The 14,250-nt window shown below is 33.7% G+C and overlaps 1 protein-coding gene across 2 annotated transcripts in view; it reads right to left on the bottom strand.

Moving 5' to 3' along the window:
- Positions 1–384: 384 nt before the first annotated feature.
- SPAST (spastin) overlaps positions 385–14,250 on the bottom strand; it is an 83,307-nt gene continuing 69,441 nt past the window's right edge. For both annotated transcript variants that reach the window (XM_074288137.1, XM_074288136.1), the window contains exons 13-17: positions 13,647–13,689; positions 7,271–7,350; positions 4,059–4,129; positions 2,772–2,812; positions 385–1,881 (exon numbers count right to left, since the gene is read on the bottom strand). In XM_074288137.1, the coding sequence (XP_074144238.1) occupies positions 1,759–1,881; positions 2,772–2,812; positions 4,059–4,129; positions 7,271–7,350; positions 13,647–13,689 (358 nt within the window). In that variant the 3' untranslated portion in view covers positions 385–1,758. The remainder of the gene's footprint in view (positions 1,882–2,771; positions 2,813–4,058; positions 4,130–7,270; positions 7,351–13,646; positions 13,690–14,250) is intronic.

The following is a 14,250-nucleotide window of genomic DNA, read 5'->3' as shown; positions in this document are numbered from 1 at the left end:
TAAGAATACACTTGTTCTTTGCTAAATAGTGAGAAAATGGGGGTACTGTATTAGAAGCAAATAATTCCAAACTAATATCTGATGTGTTAAAAAATATTAGCTCTTTCACTTTATAATTAATATAATTACACTGCCCAAACACAGTCAGCTAATTAAGGTCCAGTTCCAAATAACTAATAACCATTTATCATCTACTTATAGGTAAAGGATAATAGGAGAAAATCTTTTAGAAAAATCAAAAGTGTTTCATTAAAAAATTATATCTAGAGGGACAATTTTTCATTTTTAACACATGTATGTATAAACAAGTATATATTCATGACCAACTTCCCCTTGCCCTCACCCCCCCAACTCTCCAAAGACATTTTTCTAAACCAAGTATGATACTTCTTACTACAAATTTATTCTCTCCAGTTGTAACAATAGCATATGAGCACCACAGATAATGCTGTAAACAAAATTTTAACAAGTAAACTAAGGGCAAATATCCATTTCCCTTTATTACAATATTTAATAGATGATGATTTAAGAGTTTCTATTTACTACAATTTCATTTTCATAATTAAAAATTCAGGCATATTTATACAAACAAGAAACAGTTACATATATTTTTAAAAAAGCAGATTAGCTGGGTCTAAGACTTTTAGCATACAAAGTGAGCACATGAAACCTATAAAATGTTACTGTATGCAATGTATAAAAAAATCCCATAACCTCTTATTTTAAAGCTTGGTTCAATAGATTAATCACTAGTAAGAATTAAGGATGGTAGTTTTGCTGGCTTATAAGTATTCCTGTAAACAGTCTGAAAAAAGCAAAAAATTAGAAATGTTTAAGTCAATAACTTACCCCCTTTTTTTTCTCCTTCTAAACCAGTGTAACAGTAGTTAATATTGGCTCTTAAAAAAAACAAAACCAAAACTGATTCCAGGAGAAAACAAATTAGGACCAAGGAAAAGCACGGTTATTGATTCTTTACAAGTATACTAAAAGGAAAAAAAAAATTATTATCCTCCAAATGTGAACTGGGCTATAAGATGTGTAAAAAATTAAGTTACTACTTAGTTTTGCTGCTGTCAAACTGATCATTTGGTAGCAATGTAACAGAAAAAAAAGGAAGGGGGAAAAAAGTCCCGAGTGGTTAATAATATATTTACAGATTTATGCAACTAAAAAACTTCTAACATTGAGAATGCTTTTTCCTGTTCTTGTTGCATAGGGAAAAAGTTCATTTGGCACAATGGATTGAATTTTGAAAAATAAAATAAACTTACAGCATTTGGCATTCTAATTAGATGTTATAGTTAAGACAACTGTGGGATAGAGGAATGAAAAAAATATGTTATGAGGAAAAAAGTGAGAAGACACAGGACCAAAGGGGCCTATGTTACTATTTATGTCTCCGGAATACTTTCATCTGCAACAACATATACAAATTATTATTCATACCATGATTAAACTGCTAGAAGATCTTAATCACTTTTTATTGTGCTCTAATTTACAGTACCCAGCAAAGAAACCCTGACTATAAAGGCAAAGATGCCTTAAACAGTAAAAGTATTCTATTCACATTGTATGTTTTTATTAAAATTTGCTTTCTGGTTCAGTTTCAAGTTTAGTGCACAAATAGTTGTGAGAATCTGTAAGATCCCATAAACTCAGGCCGAATTTCAGCAGTTTAAACCAGCTGCTCTCACAAATGTTTTTATTTTTCTTGGCAGGTAAACATAATCTCCTCAGTTTCACACAAGTACTTCTTTAAACTGTTGTATCTCCAAAGTCCTTGTTCCAACGGATGTATGCTTCTAGAGTTTGGGGGCTCACACTACGCTTTATTTTTTTCAAGGATTCAGTGAAATCAGATAATCGAATATTTCTCATCTGTATTTCAAAGAATAAGAACAAAACATTTTTATAAATACAAAAGAATTATCAAATATTTTCTTTAGCATGCCCACCCAAACCTAAAATTATTCATTTTGTCCATTAATATTACAGATAAGATATATATTTAATTTTATATATCACATTCTTCAAAATATTATATAAAATATTTTATTAATACTAATGTTCTAACTATACAAAGGGAACTTCCTACATAAAATTAATTCTGAATTGATATGGTTCTTATAGTGAAGGCACATCTAAAAGCAAAGCTAAAGCACTTTTGTGAAAACCCATAATTTTAAAGATCATTATGAAAGTCAGCATGAACATCTGAAAAATATGGGAGGCTGCATGGCAGATGGAAAGGATCTTGGACTTGGAGTCAGTAATTCTGAACTTCAAATTTCCTTATATTATCTACTTCAGAGGGATTCCAAAAGAAAAATAATTGTAAATTCATGTAAAGAGCTTCATAATCAAGTAGTATAGCTTCCCAAATACAATTATTTTATATTTAATTTTTAAAAATTAGAGCCTCAAGCAAAAATCTGAAAGAATCCTATCTTTATTACTTCAGTGCTTCAAAAAATTTATCCTGTGTGGTTTTTCTTCTATTAAAACAGACTATAGCATCTCTTTGCTTTAGTAAGTTATTTACTTAAAGTAGTAGTAACAGGAAATAAAAAGAAAGAAAATCACCAGTGGCCATGGGGACCCTCTGGACTATGCTGATACTGATACTCTGATTTTACAAGGCTTGTATAAAAAGATTCTAGGAGAATTCCAAAGTGAAATTTTACCTTACTTGATAAAAAGCTAAAACAAAATAATTCAGCTAAGCCAATTGATTTTTTTAATATAAAGGGAATGATAAAGCAGTATACCTCACTGGCAGACATATTCTTCACTTGTTCTGGTTTCAGTTCTATAAAATAGAAACAAATTTTTTGTAAGAAATGCAACTAGGATATCCGTTGCATAACAATAAAATATAAATATATATTGAGAAGACACGTTATAATTTTACCAATACATAAAATCCTTTGAAATGATGAAAAAATAATTCTTTTCCTGAATATCTTTGAGATACCCAGTTATTGTGCACACTGCTAAAGCATGATGGATTGTTCTTTCTCTCCCTTTTATTAACTTTGGAGAGTACAATGTCATTCATATGGAAGATCATTCAAATATTATTCTAATTTGTTTCAAAATAGCAGAAAACATCTTTGTAAATAATCTTGGTTCTACTGTGACATGGCTTGAGTTGAATAGTTTAGACACAATTCTTTAAAATATCTGTAAGTCTGAAAGTTGTCTCAAAGTTGTCAGCTTCCCTTCTCTTCCAGAGTCATCAAAAGTTAATGGCAAGACAAAAATCAAGATGACTGTTGATGGCTCAGGATGCAGCAAATAACCTTGGTGTCTTTGATGTTTAAACAAGCTCTAAGCTCTCTATAGCACCTGCTTCAGTTACCTTTATGGGCATTTGAATAAATTATTCTCATCTATTCATTTTAACAGGGGAAAGCTTCCCTCTTTGGGGACTTACAAATACTAATGAAATTTTAAGGCCACTCCCTAAAACCTATCCATAAGTTTACCAGGATGAAGAAATTCACTCATTCCTGATTTTGAGAATAAAAGCTGTGATTTAAATAGGAAATTTTCTAAGTTAGGACCAAAATATCCAGAAAACATTAATAGAGTTGACATTAAGGGATAGGAAATTTCCTCTTGACATCCATATAATGAATGATTAATATTAATCAAATATGGAACAGTCCCTGCCAACAAGAAACTTACACTCTAAAGAGAGATATAGGAGTGTCCTGGATGAGAAATTAAGTCAGCAACCAGAAAAAATGTGATTATATCTCTCCCAGTCTAGAAAATAGTGGAATGTTCATGTTAATGTTTTATTCTTTATAGACTCTTTTTGTTTTTCAATTTAAAAAACCAGCTGCTGCTTAGAAACTATATGACATTTTCTACTCTTGGCAATGTCATCTCTGTCTCAGAATGATCTTTGTAAGCAAAAGAAGCCTATTATTGGAAATTTCCTGTCTTAAATGCTTTTGGTGCTCATAACCGTTGATAGCAGAACATTTACAAGGTGAATTTCAAAAGACAGAATAAAACAGATAAAAATGTTGCACATGTTGCCTTACCTCTTATGGGACCCAGGGCTGCATCTTTTGCAAGTGCTGTTAAATCACTTCCTGAGTATCCTTCAGTCATTCTTGGAGAAAGGAAAAGTAAAACAGCAAAATACTTATACCAATGAAAATATTAAATCTCAATGATGACAAGTTTGGTGTACTCTATGGATAGCTGTTTACATAGCATGATCATATGGTTCACCTTCAAATTCTTCCACACTGGTTTGAAGCTTCTCTGTTTACTTTAGGTTAAAGTATCTCTTCTGCACTCAGAAAGATCCTACAATATATATTTACTAGGAAGGACAAAATCATTAAATCACTAGAATTCATTACCACATTAACAGATCTATTAACATAGATTAACTACTATCTTGACAAAAAAAGACTAAGTAGAAGGGAGAACACAGCTCAGAACAGAAATGTGGAGAGAGAAAAAAAGTTTGTTATAAAAAGCTTTTAAGAAAAAAACACAGGGTAACTAGATCAATAAAGCACTTTTGTTATATGACAAAAAGTGTTATGGTGAATATTAACTAACAGTATACTTTGTCAAAAAGAAAGAACAATTTCGATATGTCACAGTATTACATTGACTCTTCATCTATGACTATAAATAGGGGAAGCTAGATGGAGAAGTAAATAGAAGGCCTGAAGCTAGGAGAACCCCAGTTCAAATCCAGTTTCAAATATTTAACATTTCCTAGCTCAGTGTCTCTGAGCAAGGCACTTAACCTCAATTGCCTCACCAGAAAAAAAAAAAAAAAAAAAAAAAAAAAGACTACAACTGAAAAACAGTGATCACTTACTTAGTTGTTACCCCTTTTAGACTGAGAAATTTTTATGTAATCTCAGATATATAGGTATATAAAATTGGTATACAAATCAAACATTTACTGATAATAAATCATATTCTGTGACCCCCACATTTAATTACATGACCCTATATGGAGTTGCAACTCACATTTTAGCAAGCTTTGCTCTAGAGTAAGGAAAAACCCATTACTTCCAGAGTCAGACCATTTATTTCACAACTGAAGAACCTCTTTTTTTGGGGGGGGGGAGAAGAAAGAGTTTTATTAATGCCTTTTGTCTGTGTTACAAGCTTTTTTGGAAATATTTACTTTTTAGTTTCTCTGCCCACACTACTATCACTTAACCCTCTCTTATAACAAAAACAGGTAAACAAACATAAACATCTCTTATTGAAAGTGCACCTGACAAAAGAAAAAAAAATAAAAAAATAAAAAATAAAGTAAATCTGACAGTAAAACGATTCTGCCCCTAGGAATTCCTCAGCCCTCTGTCATGAGTGGGAAGGAGTTTCATGTTTTCTGGGAATATTACCAATTCTTTGAGTTACTCAGAATTGAGTCTTTTCAATTAGTAATTATGTAGAAATTAAATACATTGTTCTTTTGATTTTGCTTATTTCATTCAGCACTAGCTGATACAAATTTCCCATCTTCATGTCATTTCAAAGATTAAGTCTACTTTGAATCTACTCATTGTACCTTCTAGTTCTGTACTTGTGTCAAGTAGAATAAATCAAATTCCTTTTTTAATGGCAGCCCCTCAAATACTTGAAAATAGATACCATTTTCCCTATATCATCTTTTTGCCAGTTCCTTTGATCAATGCTCCTCTGTAACAGCCTCTAGTTTGACTTGCTAAAGAAGTTCTTTAACTTAATAATCTTCCTAAAATGTAGTACTTAGGACTGAACACAATACTTCAAATTTATAGTCTAACCAAGGTAGAATACAGATCACTGTTAATGTAGCCTAAAATATGCAAGAGCATTTTGTGCTTCCATATCTATAACTCAAGCTGAGTTATCAGTTCAATAAAACTTCTAGTTGTTTTTCAAAAGAACTGATAGTTACTTTATGTCTCTCTATATTATACTTAAGTCCAAATAAATGATATTCACTGGTGTTTTAAATAATTTCTATTAAATATACTTATCAGATTTAACCATATTTTTAGCCTATTAAGCTCTGTTTGGATACTATGACATTCAAAGTGTCTGCTCCCACCTTTGTGTCATTTGCTCATCTCACAAGAAAGTCAATTATCCTTTTACCCAAGTCACTATAGAAATATTGAATACTAGAGTTACAAATAGCTCCTTACAGCATCTATTATACCTTTTTCCAAATTGACAATCATTCACCAAGTTCTGAATTAGTCTATCCATTAATTTCCGTCAGTTAACAAGCATTTCTTAAGCACCTACTATATTTCAGGTACCATGCTAAGGATTAAGGATAAAAAAAAAGGCAAAAACATCAAAATGTCCTTGTTCTAAAGAAGTAAGCCTAACTGGAGAGACTATATGAAAATCAGCATATACCAACAAGATCTAGATAGGATAAACTACAGGTAAGTCAACAAAGGAAAGCACTAACAGTAAGAGTGGGTTAAGGCTTCTTAAAGAAGATAATATTTTATCTGGAACTTGAAGGAAGACAGGAAAGGCATGATGAGGAGGAAGACAATGCTGGAGGATAGCTAATAAAAATGCATGAAGACATGAAGTATCACATTCAAGAAATATGAATCAAGAGGCCCAGTATCATAGGATCACAGGGTATTTATGGGAATGAATATGGTATAAGACTAGAAAAGTAGAAAAAATGCCAAATTATGAAAAGCTTGCTGTCAGCCAGAGAATTTTCAATACAAGCCTGGACGAGGACAGTCAGTGGAGTCTGCTGAATAAAAGAATGACATGATAAGAACTAGGAGTCAAGAAGACCAATCTGACAGATGAATGGAGAATGGAAAAGAGTAGGCAGAATCTTGAAGTAGGGAAGTAAAGCAGAAGATTATTGTAGATATAAAGAGATGAAGCTCTATAGCAGGGTAGTGATACTATTTGTAGAGGGAGGGACAGTGGGAGAAGAGAGGGGGAAAGATGAGGGAGGAGAAAGGGGGAGGGGGAGCGAGAGAGCAAGAGAGAGAGAGAGAGAGAGAGAGAGAGAGAGAGAGAGAGAGAGAGAGAGAGAGAGAGAGAGAGAGAGAGAGAGGGGGAGGGAGGGAGGAAATAATAAGAACTGAGCAATTTAGATTCACTCCTATAGGCCATACAAAATATATTCCTTGAGATTTTACATTATATAGAAATATGCATCTTCTTATGATAAAACTTATTTTAATTTAAACATAAAACCACTTCTTCACAAAAATACTTAAGTAATCCAAACAGAATTACTCACCTAGCTAGCTGAGCTAGCTCTTTTTGGGTCAATGGGCTTCCTTGTTTGCTTAATAGATTTTTTAGTAAAAGTAGTCTAGTCTGAAAAGTGAGGGAAAAAAAGTACAAGTCACAAAAAACATCAGCTTAAAATAATTCTAAGAAACAAATATTTCTAGTCACATGATTTTCAGGTTTATATATCTAGTCCTACTCTCTCTTTTGAGCTCCATTCCCATATCGCCAACTGTTTACTGGACACATTTTGAACTGGATACCTCATTAGATATCTTAAATTCAACAGTATTCAAAATAGACTTTATTATTTTTCCTGCAAAACCTTCCTCTTTTCCCTACTCCCCTATTATTGTTGAAGGCACCAATGGAGCAATCAACAAATACTTATTAAGTATTTCCTATGTGACAGGCATGTGCTAAGCATGAGGGAAAACAAAAAGAGACAAAAAAAAAAAAGGTCCCTGTTTTCAAATACTTTACAATCTAATATGGAAAACAACATGCCAACAAATATAAAGCAAGTTATATACAGGATAACTAGAAAATAGTAAACCAAAGGAAGGCATTAGAATTAAGAAGGGCTAGGGAAAACTTTCTGTAGAAGGTGAGATTTTGGTTTGAACTTTAAAAAACCAGGAAGTTCAGAAGATTGAGTGGAGGAGGAGAGTATTCCAGGCATAGGGTACAGTTAGAGAAAATCTAAAGCCAAGAGATGAAATGTTCTATTCCTGAAACACTGAGGAGGCCAGTATCACTGGATCAAAGAGAATCTATCAGAGAATAAGGTATAAGAACACTGGAAAGGTAAGTGAGGACAGGGTTATGAAAGGCTCTGAATGCATAATAGAGGAATTTGAATTTGCTCTTGGAAACAGTGGGAAGCTACTGGATTTTACTGAATAGAAGGTGACATGACTGGATCTAAGCTTTGGGAAAAACACTTTAGAGACTGAAAGATGATGGACTATAGAGTGGGGAAAGACTTGATACTGGCAGACCCATTAGGTGAGGAGGGCCTGAACTAGAATGATAACTGCGTCAAAGGAGAAAAGGAAGCATATTTGAGAGAGTTGCAAAGATGATATTCAGTCTTCTCAGCAACAGATTCTGTGTGTGTGTGTGTGTGTGTGTGTGTGTGTGTGTGTGTGTGTATCCAGGATGACTCCTAAGTTATAAGTCTGACATGATGGGAGGACAGTATTGCCCTCTACAAAGAAGGTAGAGGGGAGGATTTGGGGGCAAAGTTGAGTTTTGTTTTGGTTATAATGAGTTTAAGATGTCTATTGGACATCCATTTTAAGATGACAGGAAGACAATTGTAGATGTTAAACTGGAAATAAGCAGAGAGACAGGTAGATGTCAAAATCATCAGCAGAGAGATGACAATTAAATACATAAGAGCTGATGAGATTAGGACAGAATCCTAGAGATCATTTATGGGTATAAAAGATAATCTGGTTGAAGTTCTAGCAAAGGAAACAGAGGAGTGGGTAAAAAAGTAGAAGGAAAACCCGGAAAAGGAAATATTCAAAAAAATCTAGAAAAAAGATACAATCTTGGAGGAAAGAATGATCAACAGATCAAAGGTTTCAGAGAAGTCAAGGAGAATAATGACTGAGAAAAGGCCAATAGCAATTCAAAAGTAATTATTAACTTTGGAGAGAGTAGTTTTCATTAATGGTAAAATCAGAAACCAGACTATATGAGATAAGGAGAGAAAGAGGAAAGAGAAAATGGAGGCACCTATTATTGAAGGTCTTTTTGAGGAGTTTAGCTATAAAGGACAGAAGAGATATAACAGAGGTGGAAGGTTCAATTTTTTTCAGGCTAGGGACATCCTGTCCTGGCTATTTGTAGGCAGTAGGAAATGAGCCAGTATTCAGGAAGAGACTGAAAATAAGCCACAGACAGTAAGGGAAATATGTTAACAATGCTCAATTATAAAAGAGTTGGCTCCTCTGATCAAGACTTCAGCTTCTTAAATTGTGATTTGTGACCCCAGTTGAGGTCTTGAATGTGGGGATTGCGAAATTATGACTTCTTATCAGTAAAAGTTTGATTTGTATACTTACTTTATCTATCTATCTATCTAACCAGGGTCATGTAAAAATTTCTCAGGCAAAGAGGTTGGGAGTGAAAGCTCTAATCAAGACAATGATACAATTCCAAAGGATCCATGATGAAAAATGTTATCAACCTCCAGAGAGAGAACTGATGGACTATCATTGCAGAACAAAGTATACTTTTTCTTTTCTTTTGTGTGTATATGTTTTCTTTTACAACATGGCTAATAAGAAAATATATTTTGCATGACTTCATATGTATAATTAATATATTGATTGCCTTCTCAAAGGGTAGGGGAGGAAATGAGAAGGACGGAGAGAATTTGGAACTCAAATTTTAAAAAAAGTTATAATTTTAAAAAAATGAAATTGGGGAAAACATTTAATGAAATAAAAATACATTATAAAAGAAAAACAAAGAAATGAAATAGTAGAATAATTGAGGAGATAATCTGTTAGAGGACATGGGATAGAATGAGATAGAATAAGTAGAGGGGTTAGCCTTGGTAAGGAATGAGGTTACCATATCATCTTAGACAGGGATGAAAGAAGATAATAGTAGAAGGCCTCAGAGTGACAAGAGATGAAGAAGGAAGAATTCATGGTGAATGCTCTCATTTTTTTTTTTTTTTTTTTAAATATGGGACAAAGTTCTCAGCTAAGCAAGTGGGGGAGTAGTAGTCAAGGGAGCTTTGAGGAGGAATGAAAAGATTTGGAATAACCCCTATGCTGTGGAAAGAGGGACAGTGAATTGATAAGGCAGGTATAATAAGGCTGTCTAGCAGCAATGAGGGCCCATTTGAGGTTATGTAACATAAATTTGTAGTGGATCCAATTAGAATGGCTGCATTATATTCTCCACCTTCATTTAGCAGGGCTGAAAGTGGTGCACAGTGGTAGTGATCCAAGGCTAAGGTTGATCGGACATAATTGGCAAAATGACAAAGAGGGTTAGGAATTCAAGGAAGCAAGATAATAAAGAACTGAAATGGGGAGGAGAGAAGAGAGTGGCTGGTGCAAGGGAGATAGTCTGAAAAAGAATTGAGGGATTAAGGGACTGAAGGCCATAATTCAAATCAAGAATAGGATTATGTTAAGATAAGCCTAGCAACCTTATTAAAGATAAGCAAGCCATCCTCAATTTCTCCCTCAAACTGATGTCATATAGCCAATCTATCACCAAATGTTGCCACTTGTAACTTCAAAACATTTCTCCTGTACCACTTCTCTCCATTCTCCACCCTTGTACAGAATCTTACCTTTTGCTTGAAGTATTATAACAGCCTTGTCTCTTGTCTTTATTCTCTCCAATCTAACCTCCACTCAGTTGCCACAGTGATATTCCTAGTGATCTTCCATAAGTCTGACTATGTCATCATTTTCTTATTCAATATATTCCAGTGGCAAAAGTTAGCAAACTGTGCATACCTTTTGACCTAGCAGTGTTACTACTGGGCTTATATCCCAAAGAGATCTTAAAGAAGGGAAAGGGACCTGTATGTGCAAAAATGTTTGTGGCAGCCCTCTTTGTAGTGGCCAGAAACTGGAAACTGAGTGGATACAGAAACAGAGCAGTAATGAACAGAATCAGCTACACCCAGCAAAAGAACTCTAGGAGACGAATACATAGAAATCCCAATCCCTCTATTTTTGTCCGCCTGCATTTTGGATTTCCTTCACAGGCTAATACATATTTAACATGTATTGGTCAACCTGCCATCTGGGGGGGAGGGGAAAATTAGAACAAAAGGTTTGGCAATTGTCAATGTTGTAAAATTGCCCATGCATATATCTGGTAAATAAAAACTATTAAAATAATAATAATAATAAATATATATATATATAAATTCCAGTGGCTCCCTATTACCTCTGGGATCAAATGTAGAACACTATGTTTGGGCTTTAAAGGCCTTCACAATCTGGCCCTTTTCTAAATTTCTAGTCTTCTTACATTAGATTTTTCTCCTGTAACATCTACTCCACCTATGCTGGACTACTTGCTGAGCCTGGAACATGAAACTCCAATCTCTATCTCCAATCTCTAGTCAACTTGCTTTTGCCCTGGATATCCCCCATGTCTGAAATGTTCTTTCAGCTCACTTCTATGTCTTCATTTCCATGGATCCTTTCCTTGAGTCCTTCAGGACTCAGCTCAAATTCCACTTTTACAATTTCCTTCCCCCTTATCTCCCATCTACCTTCTTCAGTAAAAGCTTTCTCCTATAAGTTTATCTTCCATCGGTTCTGCATATATATGCTAGATAACAATTACATGCATTTTGTCCCCCCACAAGACATAAGCTTTTTGAAAAGAGTGACTATGGTTTTCTCTCTTTTTTTGTATCTGTGCTCAGTAAAGCACAGTGCCTGGTACATAGTAACCTTTTTTTTTTTTTTTTTCCTCTGAGGCAAGTGACTTTCCCAGAGTCACAGAGCTAGGAACTGTTAAGTGTCTGAGCCCAAATTTGAACTCAGGTCCTCCTGACTTCAGGGCTGGTGCTCTATCCACTGTGCCACCTAGCTGCCCCATAGTAAACTCTTAATAAATGCTTGAACTTACTGTGATATACTTCAGCTTAGCTTTTTTCTTATATTCACAAAGATATTTAGTCCTCTTTTCTATCTAGCTCTTCATATTCAATTGAAGCATTGTTTAATAAATGAATGAATGTTGTACAAAAGGCATCTAAATTTAAAGAAATTAGATAGTTCTTGCCTTCAATTAGCTTGCAAAGCTAGACAAAACATGTATATAAGTAATACAAATTAAAGTATAAAGGGAAAAGAAGTATAGGACAGACAGATCACTTCCAAACATAGGATGTATGGATGGAGACCAGAGAATCATCTTTCAGGAGAGTATGCCCAAGGTTGAACGTGAAAGAAGGCAAGGATTAGAAAAGTATGGATAAATGGTGAAAAGGCTTCCAGGTATTGGGTATCAGATAGGAAAACAAACAAAAAAAAAAAGAATGATTAAAAATGGCAGGCACTCACATAAAGCGTTAAGACTTGCAAAGTGTTTTTTACATGCATTTTGTCATTTGATCCTTACAACTATGTGAGGCAAGTGCTAATATAATCCTTGTATTACAGATGAGGAAATCAAGCCACAAAGGCTGGGTTGTCTAAGGTCATATAGTTAGGAAATATCTTGAATCTTGAGATATGAAATATCTTGGATCTGATTTCAAATTTATCATAGAATAGTTTAAATAGAACACAGAATTGGTAAGTGAAGTAGTATAATGTAAAGTAAAGGGAAGCAACAACAAGTTGAAACTTGGTTATAAAAGCACTTGAATTTAAAGTATTGAAGTTTTTGAACATTAAAGTGATGTGATCTGAGTAGGAAATAAAGAAATCAAAGTAATGGATTATAAAAGATGACCAGAAATAGAAAGACTAGTCAAACAGCTATTATAACAGACAAGTTTAGAATTAGGGTTAAAAGGAAGAGGTAGACTTGAAAGTTATTAACAGAATGGTAGAAAACTTGGAAAATGATAGGAGCAGAGATAGGTGGTGGTAAGAAAGGTGGGGGGAAAGGGGAGAGAGAAAAAAGAGCCAAAGATGATTGTAATTTTGAGCCTAGGTGACTAGCAGGACAATGTTATCAATAAAAATGGAGACATTAACAGATTTGGGGGTAGTGAAAAAGAAGGAGGGTAAGGTCAGTTTCAGATATGTTGCTGAATTTAAGATATTCCTAAGAAATCCAAGCACAGATATTCAGATTGCAGTTGAAAAAGTTAAATAGAATTTGGAAAAGTTTGGGGCTAGAAGTAAAACATATGGGATTTATTCTCAAAGTTACCTGAAACCATGAGAGTGAATAAGGTTATCAAAAAAAAGAGATCAAAATTAAAGCACAGAGTCTATTTCAGTGCTTTATTTGTAAAAAATTTTTTTTTCATATTTGACATTCTCCATGAAATCTCGGAATACCCAGGCAGCATATGATCCCTACCTCCTCTTAACTTTTATGGCACAAGAAACCATTATTATGATACAAACTATTGCATTTAATTATTTGTGTACTCATGAGCTAAGTTCTCTTATTAGATCGTAAAATCCTTGAAGATAAAATTTTTTTTACTCATTCTTATTCATTGTATTCTTTTGACAAAACATAATCATGTACTTTACTTACCAAACATTTAGATATTAAATTAAAAATTCCCTCCTTCCTCAAAAGTATCTCTTAACTTCTGCAATGGCATAATAATTAAATTGAAACTAAATAACCTCTTTGTTTTTCTTTTTTAAAGAGTCACTTGCAAGTAATTATAATTGCAAGTAAAAATATATACTTACCTCCTCATTTGGTAAAGACACATACACTCGTTTGATGAAACGCCTAAAAAAAAGTTTTGACCAATTAAGAAAAATTTGAATTTAAAATGTTAAATTCCCCTAAAAATAAAAGTATAAATTCAAGATATTTTAGAGAAGTCTTGAAGAGGGTTCTATAGAAAAATTATTGTATATAACTTCAAAACAGTTGGGGGGGGTACTGACCAAACATAATCCCAGAGTCCTGAAGATGAAAGGTGTTACCCAGTTACCTATAGAGTGATGAATTCAGAGCGCAGTCTGAAGCATATTATTTTTTTCAAACTTGGTCAGGGTGGGAATTTGTTTTGCTTTAGTATATAGTTTTATAATAGGTTTTGTTTTCCTTGCCTTCTCTCAGGGTGACGGAAGGGGTAAGAGAGTGAGAAAAAAAGAATGCAAACCTGAAAATAAAATTGATTTTTTAAAAATAAAAAACGTTTTAAACAGGTGCTTTTTTTTTATACATCATTCACTGTTTAAATTTAACTTATCTACCTCACTATGATCATAAAACAATAGGTGGAGCTTTTATGAGAGTAAAAAATTGTGAACAAAGTGGGTCCCTGAAGCAGAATGGCTAAAC

The sequence above is a fragment of the Sminthopsis crassicaudata genome, chromosome 2 (genome assembly GCF_048593235.1).
Source record: "Sminthopsis crassicaudata isolate SCR6 chromosome 2, ASM4859323v1, whole genome shotgun sequence".
Taxonomy (NCBI): domain Eukaryota; kingdom Metazoa; phylum Chordata; class Mammalia; order Dasyuromorphia; family Dasyuridae; genus Sminthopsis; species Sminthopsis crassicaudata.
Note: the sequence above shows the minus strand (reverse complement) of the source record. Positions and strands in the feature narration are given on the sequence as shown.